The sequence below is a fragment of the Rhinatrema bivittatum genome, chromosome 3 (assembly GCF_901001135.1).
Source record: "Rhinatrema bivittatum chromosome 3, aRhiBiv1.1, whole genome shotgun sequence".
Classification (NCBI taxonomy): domain Eukaryota; kingdom Metazoa; phylum Chordata; class Amphibia; order Gymnophiona; family Rhinatrematidae; genus Rhinatrema; species Rhinatrema bivittatum.
The window spans coordinates 528,798,133-528,824,208 of NC_042617.1; the positions used below are offsets into that span (position 1 = coordinate 528,798,133).

The 26,076-nt window shown below is 42.6% G+C and overlaps 1 protein-coding gene across 1 annotated transcript in view; it reads left to right on the top strand.

Annotated features, from left to right (window-relative positions):
- The window catches only part of LOC115088641 (DNA (cytosine-5)-methyltransferase 3A-like), a 636,171-nt gene that overhangs the window by 444,187 nt on the left and 165,908 nt on the right, over nucleotides 1–26,076 (top strand). Inside the window, exon 5 of the mRNA XM_029596904.1 lies at nucleotides 21,680–21,726. Coding sequence (XP_029452764.1) covers nucleotides 21,680–21,726 — 47 coding nt within the window. The remainder of the gene's footprint in view (nucleotides 1–21,679; nucleotides 21,727–26,076) is intronic.

Sequence of the window (26,076 nt, forward strand, 5' to 3'; positions counted from 1 at the left end):
AGAGGGGACGCCCCCGAGGTTCCCGCCATGAGGTGCTTAAGACTGACCTGTGCGCGCACGCCTAGTGAATTCCGAGGGCAAGATGGTGATCGGCAGCGTCCGCAGTGTCCTGAGAGGCCCGGGAGCAGTAGGCAGGCTGGCGGAGGTTGCAAGTCTTCCCAATGGAGTCAATGCTGCAAAGAAGGAGGTGAGCAGCAGAGGTCGCAGCCGTCTGTGACCGGGCATAACAGATAAACTTCCAGTTGAATATACTTGCTTAAAGTTAACCAGCTACATGTAGCCAGATACCATAAAATCCTAACCGGCTTTGTTTGAATATAGCCATTTAGGTTTGTAAGTTATCTGGCCTTATGTGGCCAGATAATTTGCTACTTATTCAGATATCTTCAAAAAACTTCCAGGTAAGTAGCACTGCTACTTATCTCGATATCTTTTGAACATATCTGGGTAAGTAGCGCTAGTTTGTTTTTTTTTAATAAATTAATAAAGATATTAAAGGTCTTGTGCCCAGTCCCCTCCTTCCCGCACCAAATTTCATAAGGAGCTGTCGGGATCTGCATCCTCACCCTCCAACCCCTAAATTTTCAACTTTGGTCCTGGGGCTGGTGCAAATTCTGGCAGAGTAGCACTGGAAGTGCCAGGAAAGGGGAAATATGTATTTCACTTCCGGTCTCTGTTTCTGGGAGTCCAGGGAGCTCTGTGGGGGCAGGGCAGCATATAGGGTCTGTGGGTGAGTGGGTTGGGGGGAGCCAAATTTGTATTTTTGAAAAGAACAGGAGAAGGGAGGGCCCAAACTGCAACACACTCAGCATCTATGTAGCTAACCTGCCATACCAATCCAGCACTATCACCCGGAACTCACATAACCTCAACCCAGCACATGAAAAGATAGCAATGCAAATACTGCAAGTTGCCCTAGAACACCAATACATCTCATATTGGGAGAAGCAAACTGGAAATCAAGCTGGACTGCTACAGATCCCTGCATAGAAAATATACGCTAGCAGAATATCTTATCTTGATCACAAATGCAAAAAACTGGCAGACCTTCACCAAATGCAAATAAGTGATCACAGACTAGAAATAGAAAGTTGCAGACAAAAACTGAACTGGAAATCCCAAAAAGACAGACTCTGTATGCAATGCAACACTGGAGAAAAAGAATCAGAATTTAATTTTCTCCTGTTCTGTGCAAAATACAAAGATATCAGAGATGCACATTTCCCAAAGCTGACGAAAAAAGTGCAAGACTTCCCACAAAACAATTATCAAGAAAAATTCTGTACAATACTTGGGGAAAGAGGAGAAACAGTGGCTATAGCAACAAAATATGTGGTATCCTGTCACTAGGACAGAATGAAACCTGACCAGGAACAATATGGACTAGCAGTAAACCTGAGACATGCCCCTGATGCAGTACTTTCTGTAACCTGTACCTTTATTTGACTTATTACCACTTCTTTCCATACCCTTTAATTGTAATCATTCTAAGGTATGATCATACTCATTTGCAATTTTGTAAATATGTTCGTAGCCCTTGCTCCCTCCTTCTCCCTTGCTTGATTTTTCAGGCTCTTCCCTAGAGCCCCTATTCTCTTGTTCATTGTTCTCATAGTTCCCCCACCCCCGTTCAATGTAATTTCAACCTTTCGTTTTGATGTAAACCGATATGATATGTATTTTAATGTCGGTATAAAAAAGATGTTAAATAAAATAAACAAATAAGGTCCATATTCAGAAGCATTTGGGAACTTAATTGATTAAATTCTAGCTGGATACATTTTTATCCGGCTAAAATTTGGCCAATTAAGTCAGGACATTCCGAGGGCATAACTCGGAGGAGCTGAGTTAGCCAGATAAGTTATCCCACTAACTCTGGTTGCCTCGTACACCTGCCCTAAAGTTAGCCAGATAAACTTAGCCAGCTATCTTAAAGTTAGCCAGATAAACTTAGCTGGTTAACTTTTAAGATAACCGGATATATTCAGTGGCGCAGCCACACAGCTGACTATATAGGCTAATGTAGCTGGTTCAGTTTAGCCAGCTAAGACCTAGAGCCATTAAACCATGATGTTTTATCACGTACGGGGTGCCAGTAGTGTGGGGGGATGTCGATGCAACGGTGGGACCCCTCCCCCCAAAAAAATCTTTATTTTATTTATTTATTTATTTAACAGCTTTTCTATACCGGTATTAGTAGGCACATCATATCGGTTTGCATCAACAAAAAGGTGGAAATTACATAGAACAGGGATGGGGCAGTGGATATTACAGTTACAAGGCAAGGCTGAAGGGAAAGCAGAGAATAACTGTGTGGTTACAGATTAGAAGGAGTTTGAGTAACATTCTGAAACTAATGAACATATTAACATATAATACATAATGACATATTGTACATGAACAATTATAACATATTATACATGAACAGCCTCACCAATCGAGTGGGGAGGAAAGTATAAGGCTTGGAGCTTAGGGACGTGGGATAGTGGCCGGGTGGTGTAATGAATGGGTCTAGTCTGGGTATGCGAGATGGAAGAGCCATGTTTTTAGCTTTTTTCTTTTGTCTCGCTGCCATACGCTGCACAACTTCAAGGGATCACCTTTGCCTTAAAGGGCTGCTGGCAAAAAAAAAAGAATTGCAGGTAACTGGGTAAGTTGAGAAGGGATCAGAGCGGAACCCTGTCTCAACCCGGGGCTGCCTCAAGTGGCAGCATCAACTTTCCCAAAGTTAAAAATTAGTGTAAGTGCAGATGCACAGCAATGTTCCTGTCCCTCACACACCTTCCCCCACAAACAGTAATAAACAGCAGCCTCTCCCCCAAATAGAAATAATACATAGCTCCTGGCCCCCCTTCCCCCTCAAATGGTAAAGACAAATGTAGCCCCCCTGGCCCCCTTCTTCCTGCACCCTCCAGAACCTTAAATTCAAGTAGCAGCTCCTGAGTTGGGGCCGGGGCACACCCTTGCACCCGGCCCAGACAGTGCTATTTTCCAAAATGGCGCTAACCTGACCTTGCCCCAGCCATGTGACCAGGGCAAGGTCTGGTGATCGGGGGGGGGGACTGGGGTTTGGGACTCTTATTTTTTTTTTCTTAGCTGTCCAGGGGGCGCCGGGGGGGTTTGGTATTGTTAGACTTTGGGAGGGTGGAGGGACTGAGAGAACTAAATTTATCTTTACCATTTGGGGAGGAAGGGGGACTGGCGGGCTACTGATTATTGTTACTATTGGTGGGGAAGGGCTGTTGCCACATGGCTGTATTTACACTCATTTTTAACTTTGGGGGAGTGAGAGCCGCCACTCAATCTGGCCCGGGTTGAGACGGGGTCAGTCCTGACCCCCACTAAACCTTCCTATTTGGCAACACAACTTTTTTTTTTTGCCGGCTCTTTAAATGTGAGGCAGGAGCTTTGGGACCCATGTTAGGGTTTCGGGCCTGCTGCCTCACATTTATTACTTTTCAAAAAGATGTAGTTATTTTATTGCGGTTGACCACCTCGGTCGGCCGTGATAAAATATTTGCATCAGATTGCATAGTAATGACCTTCTTTGCATGCATTTGCATTATCCCTGCATGCAAATTGCTTGCAAAGAAGGTCGTTGTAATAGGGGAGGGAACCTGGGTGGGGATGTGCAAAATATCACATATATCGTGCAATATCACCGCGATAGTGCTCTTATGCCCGCCATATGCTGTTTAACACATATTAGAGCATCACCGTGGCTTGATGCATCTCCCACAAAACAATTGTTAGCCGGATAAATTTCTGGCTTACTAGCTGAGCCACACAGCAGCTGAATATGGACCTGTATCGGACCCTTCATTCACGTTACCAGTAAGCCCTGGGTAAGTCCTATTCTAAACAGAGCAGTGTAGGTTAGTGAAGGGAGAATATACCATTCAAATGCTGGAATGGCCTTCTCCCTGCAGGGATTTTTAGGCAGCTCTCTCCTCATTATTCCACAACCTGGAGGGTGGAGGTACCCCAGTTCCCTGCAAGAAACACTCCTGCACAGATATTTTATCAACAAGTCATAATGTATATATGTTATATGCTATAATTTTATTTTTCCATGTATTTCTGTTACAATTGTTACCATGTTATCATTGTTATCATGTTATAATGTAAAATAGGGCAGAATTCGCCCTATTCTCTTAGTTTCCTGGAAACCGATGTGATATCTCGATTGAATGTTGGTATATAAAATAAATAAATAAATAAATAAGAGGAGAAACTGTCATCAAGTCACAATCCTGTGGTGCTAAGTTGCTTATGCCAATACTCACTTGATTACCATTAGTAAACTTTTGATTTGGACACTGTACCAAGTCTGGAGTGGTATTTTTGTCCTTTTTAGTTTGCTTCAGGTTAGGAGGTTGTGGGAATTTGTTTTTCCATTGAATTTTCATGCCCAATCAACCCAGCCTGGGGATCCTGATCAGGGTCGGGAGGGTATTGCTTCCAGTCCACTCTCTGTCTGGTTGGGATTTCCCTCTGGGGTTGGTTTTTTTTGGGGTTTATCACTTTCTATCCCTGCATACTGCTTGGGGAGAGGGAATGGGGTCCCAAGCTAGGGAATATCTTACCTTTCTGCACCTCCGCAAGGACAGTGGAAGGTAGTGACCCGATGCCAGGATCTTCCAGTAGTAGCTTCATTTGTGAAAGGGGAAGAACTTTGTTTTGAAATCAGGTAGAAGAGGAACCTCAAGAGTTTGCAGTTCCTAATAGGATCCCTCCCATCTGGGATCCAGAGTAGAAAGACAATGAGAATAAGTAATCAAACTTTTTTTTACGTCCTCAAGGAAGCCCACCTGGAGTCTTTGCCCCTAGGGGAGAGAGGGATTTTTAACTCTCTGTGCCAAGACTGTTTTCCCACCTCGGGTCCAGGGTTGGTGGGGGTATCCCTGCCATACTAAGGTTCCTCATTATTCCACAACCTGGATGGTGGAGGTACCCCAGTTCCCTGCAAGGAACACTCCTGCACAGATTAAGAGGAGAAACTGTCATCAAGTCACAATCCTGTGGTGCTAAGTTGCTTATGCCAATACTCACTTGATTACCATTAGTAAACTTTTGATTTGGACACTGTACCAAGTCTGGAGTGGTATTTTTGTCATGCACAGTGGGAATCTGAAAGTGTGTACTCCTCTCCCAGGGATATAAAGAATGTCCAACCATCCTTAGCTCTCTGGATCCTGAAAGAAAGATTTTTCCCCCCACCCAAGAAAGAAAAAAAGCGACAGAGGTCCAGCTAGCCAGGGTTCCATCCCCAAAGACCCATGCTCAAATTCGTTTATGGCTCCACAGATGGGGTTACAGATCACTTTGTATATAATCTTCATACAAAAAATAAACAGTGCACAGTGTCAGTTCTGGTAGTTGTCAGTGTCTCTTTTGATAGCAAGAACTAGGAAAACCCCACACTCTTCAGTGGTAGACAGCAGGCTTCTAGAAAGACTGGAATCTCTATTTCTCTGATGGTAAACTTGGGCTTTAGGTGTTCAAAAAAATCAAAAATCTCTCTTCATTACTGTGGGCCAAAAATAGCAGGAATAAAATCCGAAAAACTCCTTCTAACTTCTACTCAGTTTCAACACCCTCTGCCTCTTGCACATTCTCAACTCCAATTTATAGTGCCAAGCGGACCAATCCCAGCCTTGGGAGAAGGAAACCTTTAGGGATGGTCTAAAAAAACTGCAAGTCCCTAGTGTTGTCAAAAAATAAACTTATTAGTAAGGGATCAGATTATCCCTTACATACTCCTCATGTACAAGATTTTACAGGTTAACAGGACTTTTTTTGTTCTCTCTAGCACTAAGTGGACAGATTTTGGTGATTCTGTCATATGTGCTTTCATTCTACTGCACTGCAATTTCTATACAGTTTCCACTCCAGTTCATCAGTCTGTTGTTCTCAAGGTGACATTTCCTGTCCATTGTCCTCACCCGCCCTGCACCACCCCATGTGTCCCAGTTCTTAGAAAGAGAGCTCAAGCCTGCAAGAGAAAACAACATGGCAGAGAAAAGAGAGGCCCACACAGGAAACAGCAGCCGGTATCTGTGGCTCTGATCAGCGCTGCTTTCTGAGGCACTGTACTGGAGCAGTGGCAGTCACTGCGGTGAAGCAAAATGGAACTGGCTGTTTATTCCTCATACCGTCACGTCACTTTAAAAGGTACCACTGCTCCTCTAGAGGACAAAAAAATCATAGGCACTTGTGAACAGCATATGACAAATCTGTGTGAAACAGAGTTGAATATCTCTCCAGCTGCCCCAAATATTTTTTTTTTCTCTTTTGCAGCAAGCTATCTGGGATTGAAGGAGTGGGTAAAAGTATGGCAAAAAGCCTGCAAGTTAAGTTGTGTGTGCAACTTTTAAATAGTACATCTGTTGTTCAAGAGTTTTCATTACCTGATACTTCTGAAAGGGAAAAGTCTGCACACAGAAACACCGTGCAAGCAGAAACTTGTATAAAAAGCATTGCGGGACTTTTGCCCAATGCTTACGTTGAGCCCATACAGGCCAAAGTCCTGCAGCACATTCTGATGACTTTTACTTCCACTGGTAGTGACTACATGTTGATGAGCACCTGAACCTTTACTCATTGCACTGTGGTAATAGTGAGAGGTGAGTGAAAGAAAGTGTGAAAATAATCCTCAACATACTTGAGTGAGCATCTGAATTTAATTCCTCGGTGCTAGCTAGAATATAGATATTTAATTTTCTTTTGTTTTCCACAATCAGCTAGCCCAGTTCTTGTTAGCTGCCACGAATAAACACTGAGGGAGCATTCATAGTACACTCTGGAAGATAAACGTTATTAGTATAGTGAAGCAACACACTATTTTGTTATTTATAGAGAATAGATAGGTTTCTGACTGCTCCAGAGACATCGTACCCAATACAGCACGAGTATCATAGTCAAGAAATGACATCTGATACCTTCTAGCACTCAAGCCACGCCCACGGGGAGCGTTTCACCAAACCACACTTCCTATCAGCAGCAGAGGGTATGAAGATTCATCCTAAATAAAGTCAGCTAAGTGTATACTTGCCACAAAGTCTAGCTAGACAAACGTTTTAACACCACAAAGAAAGAGAATACAGGAACACTGCAGCAGCTGTCATAAGTAATTGTGCCAGAGACATAAGTGAAGAATACGCAGTACAAAAGCCTCAAAATTCACAGGGACTGGAGAGTTCACTGGAAAGAGACAGAGAAAGAAAGAAAGAGTTAAGTAGACATACAGAGTCAAACAACGCAGAAAAGAAACAACACAAAACACTTGTTATCTACTTACCTACAATTAGAGTGTTGATTTTGTCCTGCTGCCCCTGCAAGACAGAATTGGGACACAAAGATTCACTTTCTTCATAATAGCATTAATTACTAAATTCTTGATATAGAAAGTATATCAGTTAATACTCAAACCATACGTATCTGATTGTTTTATGATAAAATTAGGAGAACTGGTTCTCTTCATTTAAAATACTTGTTAAGTGGGAATTAAAAGAAAATCAAGTTGTATTAACCGTGGAAAACTTACAGTACCTTTATAATATTTTCATTACTTGCCATCAGCTCAGAATTTGTAACATTTTTATCTTCTTACATTCAAGTTTTTTTTCTGTTTGGGTTTTGCCTTCTCTCTCCCCCCCTGGGAGACTTGCTGAGTGGGTTCCGGACCTCTATTCCTAATATCGGGAGACCCGGTAAGAAGGAGAATTCCTTTTCTATCCTTTCCCCCACTGGGCAATTACAATTTGTGACTCCTCTGATACCACCTGAAACCCCTTTACTGTTCCAATGATGCCTCTGTCACTGCTGCGGGAGGGTCACTATGAATACACCCTGGAGGGGCAGGGGCTTAGACCACAACCAGTCAATAGTGGATGGAAACTACTAGCTGCTATTTAGAAAGAGACTTTGCACCATCTGATGACAGAGGGAGTTTTGGATTTTGTTCCCTTCTAGTACATGCTAGAGGAAGAAGACAACTTTTCCATTCTGCTTGGGGAGAGTTATTGCCAGGACACTGTTTCAGAAAGTAGAGGAGCTATTAGACCATGCACCATGGATAAAGAGGCTATGGCTTTTGTGATTATGATTTTCCTAATGCTATCTATGACTTACTAGCATGGATTTTGTTTTTCAAATTTAAATACATTTTAAAATTCAACACCATAGCTGACTCCATGCCATATTATTGAGGCTGATTTCGTCAAGAAGACTCCTCTACCTGTAAATACAAGCTGAACAGTAATTGTAATTGGGGTGAAAGTGAGTGAATGTGATATAGATCCTCACCACTACACTAAAAACCCTAGAGATGTATACCTCTTCCCCCCCCCCCTTCCCCCGTTGAACCCTGATGTGTTCAGAACAAGAGAGAGATCAGGGAGAGAAACTGTGGCCCTGAGATTTTGCTGTGACCCTCCTGTTAGGTGGCCCCAAAACAAAAGGGAGGCGTTACACTATCAACGTACATCCTGTATTACACACATAGATCCTTTACTAAGCCTCCTAAGACTTACTGCCAACTTGTTCCTTTCCACAACCCAAACCCCATCCCATCACCTTATCCCCCAACCCCTTCCTCCCCTCCCTTCCCCCTTTACCTCTCCCCTCCCATCCCCTTCATAGCTAATCTCCACTTAGGATAGGCCCACAAACAATGCTATAGTTCCCCTTATCCTCCACCCCCACCCACCTGGTTTATTTATAATGCATTATGCCAGATAAAACAAGAACTGAATCACACAATATTGACTTAAGCCAGTCCATCAAAAATGTTTCCAGCACGTTGTCAACCTGAATAAAGTTCAAAAACAGCTTGTACTCCCGAGTTGCAGTTGGCAAAACTCCATTGTGATCCTTCCCACCACGACTTTCCAGTAGGCTTGCTGTATGGGATAACTGCAAATTATCGCAGACTAGGCATCACCAACATTAGACCAAATGTTAGCAAAAGGTCCAGAAATATTCAAAACATTGACACTAATGTTAGTTGGACAACTGGTCAAACTCATAGAAGGCACCAGCCAGTCACTAACAGGCTTGTTGAATAAATTAAGTATTAATCACAACTAGGACATCCTTCAGATATCTGCAGTCACCTTCAATGAATCACTCCTTGGTGAGAAACTGCAGGAATCTCAGCACCTCGTCTGGAGTAAAGCACAGAGGAGCCCATGCGAGTCACCCTCAGCTTGGCAGGGTATTGTAACTAGAAGCAGATCTTTTTGTTAAATAGAGCATTGCATATGGACAATAAAGCTCTCCTCATGCCTGCTAATTTAGTGGAATAGTCTTGAAAATAAACACTTTCCTTTCCTCTATCATATGGCTGCAGGCCCTTTCGAATCGCTTGTAAAATGGAAGTTTGTGCAAGAAGTTAAGGAAGTAAGCAATGAGCACATGAGGCCTATCTCAGTTTTGCTACCTAGGCCCTGGGAGGTGAGCCTGTTTTATCAGTTTTTCTGGGAACTGCAGTGCCATAGGGAACCATTTTTCAAAAGATTCACATAACTCAGAATCTGGCATGGTCTCGAAGGCCGACAAACCTCAGGTCATTCCACCGTGAATGATTTTCAGAGACCACAATCTTAGCCTCCAATGCCTACAGTCATGACTTGGTTGCTCTCCCGACCCCTTCCACCTATGGGCACCATCTTCCATATGAGAAATGCGTTGCTCTAATTTGCCAATTCTATGTGTGAATGACTCCACAGTGCCTGAAAAGCATCGAATTTAGCAAATATCATGTGGAACTTAGTGTCCAGCTTCACATCTAGAGCATTCTCAACTGCTCTATTATCTACCGCATCAGATGGTACCCCGAGTTGGTTGCTGTCTGCCATTTTGGAGTCCGCAGGCTTAGGTTTTTCTTTTTCTTTTTTCAGCAGCCTGCTGGACATGATCCACATCAAAGGTAGTCAAAATGGATTGCACTGAGCTACAGAATGTTTTGCTGCTGACCTTACAGTTTATACTCTTTACGGGCCGATTCTGTAAAGTGCGCTCGTTGCTCGCACTGTTAACATGGGTTTGGCGGCGTGTTTTCGAGGGGTGTCTAATACCCCTTATACTGTAAGGGGTTTAGCGCCTCGAAAGCGCGTGGCCAAACCTCCTGAAAACTAATAGTGCTCATCACATGCAAATGCATGTTGATGAGGCTATTAGTCACCCGGGATTAAGACAGTAAAATGTGCAGCCAATCTGCACATTTTATGCTCATAAATTAACGCCTTCCCAAGGGCAAGGGTTAATTTATGAGCAGCCCGGAAAAGTGTACAGAAAAGAGGAAAATACTGCTTTTCTGTATACCCTCCGACTTAATATCCTAGTGATATTAAGTCGGAGGAACCAAAAATGTGAAAAAAAAAATTTTTTTTAAATAAATAAATGTGCCAGCCAGTCTGGTTAGGAGAACGGATGCTCAATTTTACTGGCGTCCATTTTCCTAACTGATCACTGTCAGCGGGTTCGCAAAACCGGCGCTTGTAAAATTGAGCAACAGTTTCTTGAACCCTATGATGGAGCCACCTCTTCTGGGCCAAGGAAGCACTAGGGGGCGTAATTATCCCTAGCGCCTCCTTTTAGCACGGTCCCTCATTTAAATATTGGATCGCGCACTCAGGAGAGGTGGCTAACTTTAGCAGGATAACTTATAAATCTTAACTGCCTATATTTGAATATAGCCAATTTAGTTAAAAGTTATGTCACCGCCTACGGTCAGATAACTTTAAGCTTAATGGCTATATTCAAAAGAATATAGCTAGTTAAGTGCCCATACATTTAAAAATAATGCTAGTTCATGTAAACTGAGTAATGAAATCCCCATACAATATAAAAATTAAAATAGGCAAAGTATAGGATAAGGAAGCTGGTATGTACATAATATATAAGTATTAAGATAGGCCAAAATGGGTTATCGTTTTGGACCATCAGTTTCCTGCTGCTTGTTTTGGCCTCCCACTCATTATAGGAGCACAAACCCTTATTTGCAGCTATCTGGGATTTTTCCCTATTTTATAATGCCCCACTACTACTATTAGTAAAAATTTGTAGCCTATCATTAAAATCATCCATTGTACCTGAAGACTGGAGGATAGCAAATGTAACCCCAATATTTAAAAAGGGCTCCAAGGGCGATCCAGGAAACTACAGACCGGTTAGCCTGACTTCAGTGCCAGGAAAAATAGTGGAAAGTGTTCTAAACATCAAAATCACAGAACATATAGAAAGACATGGTTTAATGGAACAAAGTCAGTCTTGCCTCACAAATCTGCTTCACTTTTTTGAAGGAGTTAATAAACACGTGGATAAAGGTGAACCAGTAGATGTAGTATACTTGGATTTTCAGAAGGCGTTTGACAAAGTTCCTCATGAGAGGCTTCTAGGAAAAGTAAAAAGTCATGGGATAGGTGGCGATGTCCTTTCGTGGATTGCAAACTGGCTAAAAGACAGGAAACAGAGAGTAGGATTAAATGGACAATTTTCTCAGTGGAAGGGAGTGGACAGTGGAGTGCCTCAGGGATCTGTATTGGGACCCTTACTTTTCAATATATTTATAAATGATCTGGAAAGAAATACGACGAGTGAGATAATAAAATTTGCAGATGACACAGAATTGTTCAGAGTAGTTAAATCACAAGCAGATTGTGATAAATTGCAGGAAGACCTTGTGAGACTGGAAAATTGGGCATCCAAATGGCAGATGAAATTTAATGTGGATAAGTGCAAGGTGATGCATATAGGGAAAAATAACCCATGCTGTAATTACACAATGTTGGGTTCCATATTAGGTGCTACAACCCAAGAAAGAGATCTAGGCGTCATAGTGTATAACACATTAAAATCGTCAGTTCAGTGTGCTGCGGCAGTCAAAAAAGCAAACAGAATGTTGGGAATTATTAGAAAGGGAATGGTGAATAAAACGGAAAATGTCATAATGCCTCTGTATCGCTCCATGGTGAGATCGCACCTTGAATACTGTGTACAATTCTGGTTGCCGCATCTGAAAAAAGATATAATTGCGATGGAGAAGGTACAGAGAAGGGCTACCAAAATGATAAGGGGAATGGAACAGCTCCCCTATGAGGAAAGACTAAAGAGGTTAGGACTTTTCAGCTTGGAGAAGAGACGGCTGAGGGAGGATATGATAGAGATGTTTAAAATTATGAGAGGTCTAGAACGGGTAGATGTGAATCGGTTATTTACTCTTTCGGATAGTAGAAAGACTAGGGGGCACTCCATGAAGTTAGCATGGGGCACATTTAAAACTAATCGGAGAATGTTCTTTTTTACTCAATGCACAATTAAACTCTGGAATTTGTTGCCAGAGGATGTGGTTAGTGCAATTAGTATAGCTGTGTTTAAAAAAGGATTGGATAAGTTCTTGGAGGAGAAGTCCATTACCTGCTATTAAGTTCACTTAGAGAATAGCCACTGCCATTAGCAATGGTAACATGGAATAGACTTAGTTTTTGGGTACTTGCCAGGTTCTTATGGCCTGGATTGGCCACTGTTGGAAACAGGATGCTGGGCTTGATGGACCCTTGGTCTGACCCAGTATGGCATTTTCTTATGTTCTTATGTTCTTATACCTAGTCCTGACATTGCAATAACACTCAATGGCTGGGGGGAGGTCACAGACTGCAGCTCCCTCTAGAACCCAGTACATATGCACTTTTAAGTCCAGCCAGCAAGCGTCGCCATTGAGTGATGGCTGGCATTCCCTCCCCTCCTGAGGCTGTGAACACTGCCTCTGCACCATCCTCAGCCCTGGCTGACCTGACATAAGAATTGGACTGAAGACTTCCACATGGCATCACGCAGCACTGCCACTGAGCCCCCAGAATGTCCTAGAGTGATTTTTTAAAGGCAAATTCAACGGTCCCTGTCAAGAAAAGTAATAATGGCCCTTTAATAGCAGTTTCTACATGGGGATCTTTAAAAATAGGAGAAGGTTGCTCAAAGTTTTTGGTGATGATATCTGATAAAATAAAAAGGGTTTGTTGCAGCTAGCCTTACTGTTTTTACCCAAATGCCAAAAAAGGTTTTAAGCGTATCAAAATCATTCCTTTCTAGTGTGTGCTCCTTCCATGGTGTTCCAGCACAGATTTACAGTAATCTCAAGGAGGAGTAAATATATTTGGGTCTGAGAGCTGTTGGGTGCAAATGAAAAGGAATCTGAGTTTTTGGGTGTGTCTAAGGATGCATATTCCAAAACACATTCTTTTTTTTGTGTTGAGTATCTCCTTTTACAGCAATTGCTGTTCAGTTAAATGTGATTATTTCCTGGTATTCAGCTTCCAAATGTCAAAATGAATTTGGGAGACTCAAGCTAATATCTCATACAAGAACTAGAATCATCAGGTAGCTGGCTTTAACCAAGCAAAAGGAAATAGTTCTATGCATAATATATTTATAAGTTTACTGCTACAAGGATGTTGTGGAAGCAAATATAACTTGGGTCAAAAGGGTATACAAATGTATAGAATCATAGGCTATTTATGATAACATGAGATATGTCACTCTGGATTCAATGCATCCCTAAACCACAACTGCTAGAAACTGGCAAAGTACACATGCTGTGTTTCTTGTATACTTGCTAGAAAATAGCCATTCTCAGAGACAGGATGGCTATTCTGAACACTGGATTTGCTTAGGAGAATAGTTTTTTAGGGAGCTGAGCTCAATGCCCACATAACATCCTATCAGCTCTTCATGAACCACTATACGCAGGACATACTGAATAAAACAGATGTTACAGCAGCTTCTCAGAAACAGCATGACACCTTGGTGGACAAAGAAATGGAGTGTAGAAAAACACATGGTCCGGGTGGACAAAGAAATGGAGTGTAGAAAAACACATGGACCGGGTGGACAAAGAAATGGAGTATAGAAAAACACATGGTCCGGTTGACCTTTAACATTTTCGAAGTGGCATCACTAATCTCTGCAGTGGGTATTGGCACCTGCAGATGCGCCTAACTGCAGGCCTCAGACCTTCAGCCAAATGTTCAGTAAAGAATTGCTGACATACCTTGCATTGGGTAGAATCTCTTTGAAGATAAGGTCAAGAAAGTGATGGCTCAGATTAAGAATCACTGTGCGATGCTTCAGAACTTCTTTGTAGCCACTCCAGATCCACCCTCCTTAACCAGGAGGTACTAGAGTGGGATGCCAGGGAGACATTCCTATCAGCTAAAGAGATATTTTCCTCTAACCCCCTCGGTCCCATCAGCAGCAAGGTCTCATACTCGCTCTTTACAGCAGAAGGCCCCATGAATGGTCCCTGGACAGGGAAGGTAGCAAACTTGATATTCCATAAGTGGGGCACATCCATGGTAGATCTGTTTGCATCTCCTCTGAACAAAAAGATTTCACTTTTTTGTTCCAAAAGGAGACTCAAGGCAAATTAGTGTTGGACACCTTTGCCGTGAATTAGGGTCAGGGTCTATTGTACACATGCCCTCCAATTCCTCTACTAGCAAGGACCTTGTTGAAACTCAGAAGATACCAGGGGACTATGATTCTCATAGCTCCCTATTGCCCAAGACAGGTTTTGTTTCCACTCCTGCGGAAGTTGTCCATCAGGAACCCAGTCAGGCTGGAGAATTCCCCAACTGTTATCATTCAAGATCAGAGGCTGTTGTGCTGTCCTAACTTCAGGTACCTGGCCCTTATAACCCGGGACCTGAAGTTATCCAGGTTCACTATGTGGGTGTGGTAAGACACAAGGCCAGTATCTCCCAGGCACCTCCCTGCTGAGATCTGCCACTGCAAGACACAGAATACGATATTGACACCCTGAGTCAGCACAACTGTGAATTCCAGAAATAAGTTTATTATGTGCTCGCTTATGCTTCAGAAAGCAATGCAGCAAAGACATAATGCACAGTTATAGCAAAAGCAATGGTAATAATGATGATAATAATACAGTGCAATACTTTTCTTTACCATTCACAGGGCCCAGGAAAGCAGCACTGTTCTGTCGCTTCTGGAGGTTCCAGAAGTTTCTTGCCCCTATTTATTATACCCTTTTTGCCTGCACATCTGAAAGCATATTTTGAGAGACACATGAAATCTCCCAAAACATAGCTCAGATTGCAAAACATTTTGCTTTCTCTTGTGACTTTAATTCTCTCACCACAGAGTCTGTACATCTGTTTACCTCTTCCTTTCCCACACTTGTTTTACAGTCATATGATGATATAGGGACAGTGTGAGAACACTGAGGTCTACCTTCTGAATACATCCTTAGGCAAGCTTGTCAGACTTAGGCTAAGCAATCCTATTGTGGCCCCCTGTTGTTCTGGACTATGAGTTAACCCTATGCTTGGGGTGGCGGGTACTACATGAAAAAGTATATTTACTAATATGATTTATCTTGGGTTTGTAGCCTGAGTGGGGGATGAGACAGGGTCCCAGTCACCCCAATACAACAATTCTGTGCCCTTCCAAAACAGCCTCTCACTTGTGGCACTACAGACTAGATAAAATCATTACACCAGAATAAAACAGTAATTAACCCTTTTGCTAGTATTGTGTAAGTAGACAGTAAATCCAACCAGAGCATTAAATGGAAAAAGTACAGTAGTGAAGTATAATATGAACTTGCAGTTTTCTTATTTTATATCAAGCAATGCAGAAATAACACTGGGTATGGCCTATTAGCTAGGGCAACCAACATACTCTTATGGATAGTAAAAAATAAATAAATAAATAAATAAGGAATACTAATAGAGAGAGGTTGGAGGAAAAACAGTGAAGTACACAGCTTTCAAAAATTGTCTTTACCCCTGACTATTTAAAAGAGGGGGGGGAGGACAGAGCCACCCCAATGTCACCAGTTTTTAAAGGGTGCACCCTGTCCCAAATATAAAATTGTGTGGAAAAAGAAACAATCAAGAAAATGAAGAAGTACCTCCTAATGGTGTTGCTGGCTAGATGATAAACCAAATAGATGAGCACTGCAGTGTGTGAAATGTCTCTCTCTCTCTCTCTCCTGTGGAGCTTCCCTAAATGGCACTAAAAAGAAAGCTGGCCTGGTTTCAGACTCTTACAGAAAGAGCTACTTTTTCCCTGCCCTATCTTGTGTGGCTGTGGCAAAGGTTTATGCTTGACTTTGGCTGAAAGGCTGAAGCAGTTAAGATGAGATACTGAATTTGTGACAAAAGGCAAGAAAATAAATCTTCTTCCTCCTCTGCTAAGATACTCTGTGTGCAAAATTTAGATTATTTAACTCAGCCTCTTAGGGTGATCCAAACATGTCTCCTGGGCCTGGATATCTCTGGAAAGGAAGTCTCTCAGTCTCTTGGCTCCTCTGTCCCTTGTGATTTTACATGAAGCTTGGCTAAGAAGCAAGAACAGCAGTCTGTCTATTTCCTCAGAATGCAGACTTCTGTCTCTCCCTCTTTGTTGCATCCGTTGGTCTCAGATGGCTTCGACCTCTGTGCCTCACCTTTCTTCCTTCTCTCTCCTCAAGCCTTGGGAAGATGGCTGCTGCCGCTTCTTCATGCCGCTCTCTCCGGTGTCCCTGGATCGGCAACGGCAAACACAGAGAAGTTGTATTTATTGTACAGCTCGATGGTACTGCCTGGGGAGCGGGCAGCAGTGAAGGTAACCCAGTGAAGTAGTCCAGGGGTCCTCAGCAGAGGAGACCAGTCTGACTCCTGGCCATCCCCACTCCTCACACAGAGCCAGCCAATTTGCTTCTTTTCTTCTTTAAATGGTCTCCCGGCATTCCTTTGACTTTCTACTCTTCTGGCTATGTAGTGCTGTTCTCTGGGCAGGCTAAACAGTACAGCCCTTTTCCCTACTTGTTAATACTATGAGTGCTGAATGCTAGTTCTTGCAGAACATTTGTCATTTGCAGGAGAGCACATAGGGGTTTTGACGTATTTTTATATTCCTTCACCTTGGCTTCAGCGGCTTGCAGTCTCTACAAAGTTGAAAAAACCCCCCTTTTTGGCAGATCCAGAATATATCACTCAGATTCAGAAACAGCTTGGTTCACATTGTAAGGCTCCAATGCATGATAAGCTCATGGGAGAAGGAACCTGGTTTATAGTAGCTTGCTACACTATTATACTCTGCTATTCCTAGATCTTCCTGAAGATGTCACTTGTATTCTTCTGGCTTCCAGAAGAAATTCCATGAAGAAGTCCTATGGGTTAAAGTGGAGGAAGTTTATCTTGTGATGTGAGGAAAAGGCCCTAGATCTTTTCCCCTGTTCCACATAAAAACTGCTTTATTTCCTTCTACATCTATCCAAGTCAGGTCTTAAGACCAACTCAATTAAGGTTCACTGTAGTGCAATTAACATGCTTACCATCATCATGTAGAAGGTGACCCTTTCTTTGTTCAGCCTTTTATTGTCAGTTTCGTGTGAGACTTGTTTCACTTGAAGCTTTCTATCAAGCCTCCCACTGTGCCATGGGACCTCAATGTGATATTGACCCAGTTGATGAAAGCTCTCTTTGGTCTGGTACGCTTCTATGAATCTGAGGAACCTGACCCGAAAGGTCATATATTTGGTCTTGGTCACTTCAGTTTACAAGGTCTGTGAGCTCCAGGTGCTAGTAACTTACCCATCTTATACCAAGTGTTTTCACAATAAGATAGTTCTGTGCACAGGTCCCAAGTTCCTGCCTAAAATAGGGTCAGACATCCAACATTTTTTCCCAGGTCACATGTCCACAAAGATGAAAAAGAATTGAACAGTTTATACTGCAAGAAAGCCTTGGCATTCTATCTGGAATGGAATATGGGCCTTAGACATTCCATCCAAATTGTTTCTTTTTATACCAATAAACCTGGAATTGCCATTGCCAAATACACCTTTTCTAATTGACTAGCAGATTGCAGCAGGTATGCCCAGGCAAGCCTAAATCTGATGGATAACATTAGGGTTCACAATGTCAGAGCCATGGCAGCATTAGTAACCCAAGCACTAACAAGGGTGAGCAGTCCAACCAAAAATAATGAAGACTCCAACAAGGAAGGACAACAAAATTATTAACGTCCTTTATAACGGAGGCACTAACCATCTGGTACATTAGGATCTATTGTTTGATTTTGCCTTTTTTGGTGTTTGTCATTGTTTTTGGCGATTTTCTTTGCTCTTTCTTTGTGTTTTGTCTTTATAACGTAAAACATTTTTATTGTATGTCAGGCAAATGTGTCAGCATACCAACATAGTTAACAGAAGCTTCACGGTCCCCAGACATGGGCCGTGTTTCGAAAAACTGCGTCAGGAGGGAACCCAGGACAATCAATCGGGATCAAATCCTGTTAGCGTTTTCTCACATTCCTGACAAGATTAGTGCTGATTTATTCTGAATTAAAATTCTAAAGAGTTGGTGAAGCTGATGGGTTAACGAGTATTCTTTTACATTTTTAACCCTTGCCTGCTTTTGAAGATTTTCAGCCTTGACATAATTTGTCTCCTAAGCACTTTTTGATCCCTATTGATTGTCCTGGGTTCCCTCTCGATGCAGTTTTTCAAAACATGGCCTGTGTCGGGGGACCGTGAAGCTTCTGTTAACGATATTGGTATGCTGACACATTTGCCTGACATACAATAAAAATGTTTTAAGTTATAAAGGACATTAATAGTTGTGTTGTCTTTCCTTGTTGGATTCTTCATTCAGCATCAGTAACCCACCAGAGATCAACCTCCTTGGAGGAGATTTTCAAGATTATGACATGGCGTACTCTCTATACATTCACATAGCACAATTGTTTGTACAGGGACTCCTGACATGACACTAAGTTTGTCCTGAGGTGTAGAATCCAATTCCATCCCCCCTAGGATCCATTATTTTGGTTTCAGGCCGCCCCCCATAATAAGTAAATAAATAAATAAATAAATAGATAAAGCGGAAAATATAAAAATGTCTAGTTGCTACCAAAAAAGGTTTTGCCTTCTGGCAATGTTTTGGGGGTTTCCCCCTTTTTTTCCTTCAGGGCAGTGTGTAGCTAGGGATTTCCCATATGTGGGGACTGCCATCAGAGAAAGCAGAGTTGTTTACCTGTTAGAAGTATAACCCCTGTTTTGGAAGTAACTACTCCTTTCAGGGTATACAACTAATTTAAATCTTCTGGGGTTGCTCCAGCTAGCAAATTACTCCCACGCTTGACTCTTAATCATTGAAGAGGATTCTTTTTATGAGGGTAAATTCTTGCTTTTGGTCCAGATGATGTTATGTTTCTCCCACAGTATGTGTATACTGTAGGTGCTTCTCATGAGGTGAGAGGCCGTAATAAAGTAGACAAGAACAGGCTCTGAATGTTAAATAAAAGTTTACTGACTGGTAATCATAAATCAAATCATAAATTCAGACCTCTGGGTAAAGCTCTCGTGGTAATTTTAATTGTACAAAGCTCTCCCACCAGCTGTCTAGGAATCCTAGTGTGGGGTCCCCAACTTTACTGCAAAAAATCCTACTTATTTCATCTTCTTTATCTGACACCCAGCCCATCCTGGTCCTTTGGTGTTTGGAGATCTGATTGGGATCTCCCAATCTTGTTCTTCCACTCTTTGTTTATTGATTATTTCTGGGGGACTTCTCTTGGGAAAAAGTCAGTGGGATCAGGCTAGTTCTCAGCACTGCAATTTCAGTGGGGAAGGGGGATCCAAAAGCCTCCCCACTCTGTCCAAGGCCAAAAAATACTTCAAAATTTAAACTGGATACATCTTCTGCCCTCACTGTCTCTCGCAGCAGAATCCATCACTGTTGCTTGTCTACCGAGGGTTTAGAGTAGGCTCACAGGTCTTTGGTCCCCTGTTGAGAGCCCATTTGCCCCAAAAGGGTATCAGACATAAAAGTCTATCTCTCTGTAAATTAGTAGTAGAAGGAACCTCTGGCAGGGAGTGCACGATGAAGTATTGCTTCTAATAGAAACTCCATTTGGGTGAAGCTGTAAGGCCTTACCAGAGTGTAAAAACCAGACATCCTTACTCTTCAACTGCTTCCTCAGTCTGATCCCAAACGGGCCGATACAGTAAAAGTCGCAGGAGAACGGGCGAGTGCCCGCTCTCCTGTGCGCGCAATTCAGAAAAAAAAAATATTCAAATTAGGGCCCGCGGTAAAAAGAGGCGCTAGGGACACTAACGCGTCCCTAGCGCCTCTTTTTTGACAGGAGCGGCAGCTGTCAGTGAGTTTGACAGCCGACGCTCAATTTTGCCGGCATCGGTTCTCAAACCCGCTGACAGCCACGGGTTCGGAAACTGGATGCCGGCAAAATTAAGCATCCGGTTTTCAATCCGCAAGCCGCGGTCCGATTTTAAATTTTTTTTAAATTTTTAATTATTTTTAACTTTTGGGACCTCCAACTTAATATCGCCATGATATTAAGTCGGAGGGTGTACAGAAAAGCAGTTTTTACTGCTTTTCTGTGCACTTTCCCGGTGCCGGCAGAAGTTAACGCCTACCTTTGGTAGGCGCTAATTTCTGAAAGTAAAATGTGCGGCTTGGCTGCACATTTTACTTACTGAATTGTGCGGGAATAACTAATAGGGCCATCAACATGCATTTGCATGTTGCGGGCGCTATTAGTTTCGGGGGGGGTTGGACGCGCGTTTTCAACTCGCTATTACCCCGTACTGAATAAGGGATAAAGCTAGCGCGTCGAAAACGTGAGTTAACAGTGCACTCACAGACTCACACACTGAATGCAGACCGCGTCAGAAGATATAAGAAGAAGCCATTTAAAAACTTTGGAATTATGCTGTTGGAAAAGAAATAGAATTTTGTGGATGTTGCTGATACGAAGGTCGAAAGACGTCATTCCCCTGAAGCAGGGCCTTGGGGTCCGAAACACGATCATGTCGGAACTGAGATGAGTATTATACTTTGAATTGATTTGTGACTTTGACTGGATATTACAGCACTACTTTAGAACAAAAATTGCAGTTTTTCAAAAAGTCCAAGAGATTGGTTTTATTCAAATGAAAAAATGAACAAAAATGAATATAAATTAAATAAAGTAAAGTGACCCTATACCATATGAGAGTCTGCTTTCTATACTGACTCTAAGAGTAAGGGTCCCACAAGATCTAATGGCTAGTTGTCACAATATAAATAAGATACCAGGTTAACCATTGATCAGTTTTTTTGTATTTACAAATAGAGGTTGACTGGAATACACATTGGTGTGTTTTGTGGGTGTTGTGTGTGCTAAATAGTGTTGAGGCATCCATTCTTACTAGTGTTAGAATTCAGGAACAGTGACATCTATTGGCCAGACTGGAGGGATCTTCCACACAAATGTTCTCTGTGTACAGCAGGATGTCAGCCTTCACAAAACCCACCCACCTTCCCTTAGAGTTTGTTCTCCAACTCTAAGCTAAATTATAAACTAAAGGGGCCCTGTGAGATAGAGCACGCTTCACACACTCAGTAGGGTATGCTCTAAGTTTTTAGAAACTTTGAAGTCAAAATTACATGCCATGCTCCATCTGATGATGTCACACGTTGTATGAGGAACTGACATCCTGTTGTCCCTGGAAATACCTGTAACAGGTAAGCAACTCTGCTAAACACTGCTCATCGCTTTTACCCTGTGATAGCCATTGGTTCCAACCATTATATTGTGATGCTGTCTGCTGCATTTCCAAGCTCTTACTGTCATCTAATATACTTCTGTATTTCTGCTTTGTTATTAGGTAAAGAGGAGAAGGAAGATTCAGATTGTCAGTCCCTGAAATTGGAGGCAAGTATTCCAGGCAGGCTCCAGCAGCTTTCCTTGTTTTTCTTCTCTTTTTGTCATTTTATGTACTATTTTATATTTGTTTGCTTCTTTTGTGTGACATGTTTAACAAACAGAATTTAGCTCAGGGTTTCTAAAGTAAATCATAAAATTCGGATAAGAGGAGAAGGGGCTGAGGGGAAGGTCCCTTATTGTGGAAGTCTCTCTTGATTCTGTTGGGGAGTGAGGAGCACGAGGATGGGGAGGAGACAAAGAAGGAGAATGCAGCCTTGTCTTTTCATGTCTTTAATTGCCCATTTAATTTGCTCTGTATGTGAAGAGGGTGCCTCAGGCATAAGCTGGCCACTAGTTCCTTAGTTTATGAATTTATTTTCTTTTTTGGAATTTCATATTCCTTTGTTCTTTATTTAGGTCCGAACGTTCCTCTTTTTTGCTTTTTGGCTACATTCTTCATGAAGGGTGAAGAACAAGAAACCTGCTCAGGGCCTAATTAAGCTGGCCAGACAGCTCATCCAGCCTTGGGAATGGAAAGCAGTAGAAAAACTACAAGGTGCAGCAGGTTATAGTTTAGAGTTTTGGTCCTCGGAGTTTGCCCAGTTTGACTTTTTTACTTTCAAACCTTGTGTACGGTCACAGAGTAAAGCAGAGTGAGACCATTGCGTGCCTGGCCTTGGCCTACAGCAGGCCATGCTGTTACCAAACTGTAGCCGGCTGTATCAGTCACGTTGCACTTGCAGATTGTCACTATGCTGCACACTGTATCAATTGATGACAAAGAAGTGAACTAGATTGTGGTAGGCAGTGCTCAGTGACTGTGATTTGTGAACAGGCCTCTGATGATCTGCTGTTTTTAAATTTTTTATTAATTCCAGTGCTCCTATCATCACTTGCCCAGACATTCACTATTTTCAGCTGAGGCACAGTGAAGGGCGCTGAGAGACCTGTGGAGTAACTGTACTGCAGTGTGGTAGGCAGAAATAATGTTCAGAAACCAGAAAACAAAAAAGGTTTTATGCCTGGAAGCCATTGTTATGTCTCTTTAAGTTATATTGATCTGGGGTTATTAAGAGAAGTAAGTCAGTTACAAGATATTTTAGGTTAGAAAAGAGATGTATATTTATTCAGTTCAGTACTGAATCCGTGAGTATGTTTAGGATGGGAAAAAGGTAAAAATCCTGCTTACTTCAGCCATGCTTGTTATTGGTTATAAATTCAGAAATAATATTTTATTCTGTGAAAGAAAAGAAACAAAAGAACAAAAGTTTCACACATTACATCTGTAAAAAATTATAAATTATTTTTTGGAGCCAGGTGGATGGCTCAGTTGATATTGACCATTGCAAGTGCAGTGGAATGCATTTTTGGTTTGGGTGAGGCCAAACCAACCAAGCTCTGCCCCCCTCCCCACTCCCTCCCTTTGTCCCCTGTCTCCCACTGGTTCCCCCCTCTCTCTTTCTTCTCCTCCTCTCTATTCTCAATCCCACTCCCCTCTCACTTTCTCTTCCCTTTTCCCCCATTTGATCACTCCTCCCATGCTGATCGGTGGCAGGAGGAGGAGAGTGGTGGTACCTCAGGCCACATCTTCCTCTTCCCCTACTGCCTGGCCCAACTGCTGCTTTGAATCATGTGGCTGTACAGAGTCCTGTGTGGTTCAAAGCAGAGTCAGGCCTAGAGGTAGAGGATGTGGCTGATACACTGCTGCTGTCCTTCTCCTGCCCAACCCCTCACTCCCACCTCCAAACAGCTGCTACCTGCCTGACCTAGACCAGATCTCCCACACCGATTCAGTAGGAAGGGCCAAATTTTGGCAGGCCATGGCCCCTATGGCCCACCCCATTCCACTGCCTATGAACCATTGAAAGATCAGAGTTTAGTTTCCAGCTCTGGGTCAGGGAATTCTTATGGAGGCACTTAGTGACTGACCAAAACTGTTTTTTTTTTTCTGGGGAGGTCTCGCAGTTTCCTCCTGCTCTTTTAGGCTTTCAGATCAATCAGAATTGGCCTCTAGTGAGCTACAGCACATGGAGCTCCATTCACAGATACCTGGGGATTTTCCTTTATTTTTAAATCCTCCTCTTAGCTCAACCATTATAGCAACAGTCCTCAGCCAGGAGCTACAAATTGCAGCTCCCCCTGGAAACTGCCTAACCTGGAGTCAAAGTCTAGCCCCTAGGTGTTGAGTGATGGCCAAAGCTTCCTCCTCCCAGGGGCTTCCTCCTCCCAGGGGCTGTAAACATTGATTGTGCAACATCTCCTGCCCCAGCCAGCCTGAGGAATGAAATCCAGGTCCTCTGCATAGCAGTGTGCAGAGCTGCCGGGATGGCTCATTTAAAGTTGTTATAGGAGCTGCATCGTACTGCCTTGGAGAGGGGACATTATTGCACTACAGACCACTTAAATGTCAAGGAGTCATGGCAAATAAGAATAGGACTAGGAGCCATTTATGTGTGTATAGGAGTGGATACAGGGTTCCAGCACATGGGTCAGATTTTGTATGTGTGTCTTGTTTTAGAGGGAGAACCAGAATATTAATTTTCACGAATCATGTTGAGTCGGTGGAACAGTCTGGTGGTGGAAGCAATAGAAAAACACATGAATTCAGCTTTAGGTGGGACAATTCAGTGTGATAAGGCGGTGGCCAGAATCGGAAGGATGCGTGGATGTGTAAGGGAGAGGCATAATCAATAGAATCAATAGAAAAAGAGAGGTAATAATGCCTCTTTACAAGTTGTTGATGAAGCCTCAAGTTCTGGAGGCCGTATCTCTGTAAGGATATAAAGAGGCTAGAGATGGCCCAGAGAAGGGCAACCAAAATGTTTCATAGTTTATATGGAAGCCTTATGAGATAGAATTGAAGGAATTTAATTTGTATACGTAGAAGAGAGGCGAGACAGAGGATATATTATTCAGACATTTAAATACATGAAAGACATGAATGCACAGGAAGCCAAGCTTTTTCAATGGAAAGGAAACTGTAGAGCTAGGGGTTATATGAGGCTCCAAGTGGGTTTTTCAAGAACAATGTCAAAAGGAATTTTTTTCACAGAGAGGGAGGTGGATGCCTGGAATGCCCTCCTGGAGGAGGTGGTGATAACAAGAACAGTGATAGGCTTTAAGAGCACATGGGATAAAACCAGAAGATTCCTAATGGCAAGGGAATGGTAATGAAGGCACTGGGTAACCTTTACTGAGCAACAGTTGCAGCCCAAGGCAGCAGTGATATGGCTGCACTGGGCTTCCTGGAAGGCATGGGGAAACCTGCATGGAGCGGCAGTTGCAACACTAAGGAGAGACCGTGGGATTGGAGCTTGGGTTCCTTGTGGAAATTCCCACTAGTCTGGGAGTATGTGCATAAAGTTTCTGCTGGGCAGACTAGATGGCCTTTTTGGTCTTTAATTGCTATAATTTAGTATGTTACTATATTGGAAGAATATAGTATATACAGTAACTAGTTCTACAGCCTATGACAGGTCACATAATAGCTTGCCTAGATAGAACAGGTTGATTTAGGCCTTATGCCTGTGTGTGCTGGAGTCGTGAGGATCAAATTCCACCATGGTTGATTCTGCCTTTCATTTTTCTGAACTGTGTACTTAAAAGCTAGTTAAATAGTTGAGTTGGTTACAGTGAAAGAAGATCGAAGTTCCTTTTAAGTCCAACATTCTTCTAATTGTCTACGTAGTAATTTGGTGGGTAGGGGGAGCAGCGGGCAGGAGGGAATGCTGCACATCTGTAGTCGTCTGTGTAGCACAATGAAAATACATTTCATTCTGATCCCAAATATGGCAATGTGTTTAAGTCCCTGGATCATTGCTTTTCCCTGGAGCTAACTGCACTATTGTACTTTTTGCCTACAAAAACCTATCTATCCTTCATTCGACATTACTCAGCTTTATATGTGGCTACACCAGTAATAATCACTTTTTTGGGGGGCCTGGGAGAGAGGGCTGTAGATTTTCCCTGCTCCTTTGGGGCTTCCAGCTCAACAGGAACAAGAGCCGGGGTCTGGGACTATGAATCTTATTTCCCCAAATATCTAGGGATTTGTTTCCTGTGTTTTATATCCCCTCCAAACTTACCTAGCCTAGTCATTGTAGTCATAGTCCTCAGCCAGGGGCCATACACCAGGGCTCTTCCTGAAAACCTGCAATTATTGGCCCTAAATCTAACCACTAGGTTTCACTGTTGCATGATTTCAGAGACTCACTTCCGGCTAGGGGTCGTGAATGCTGCCTCTGCAGCATCCCTAGCTGGCTCAGGAATCGGAAAACCTGTTCCAGGAATCAAATCCAGGTCCTGTGCATGGCACCAGGCCAGACCAAAACAATCATTTTACAAATTTCATAATCAATA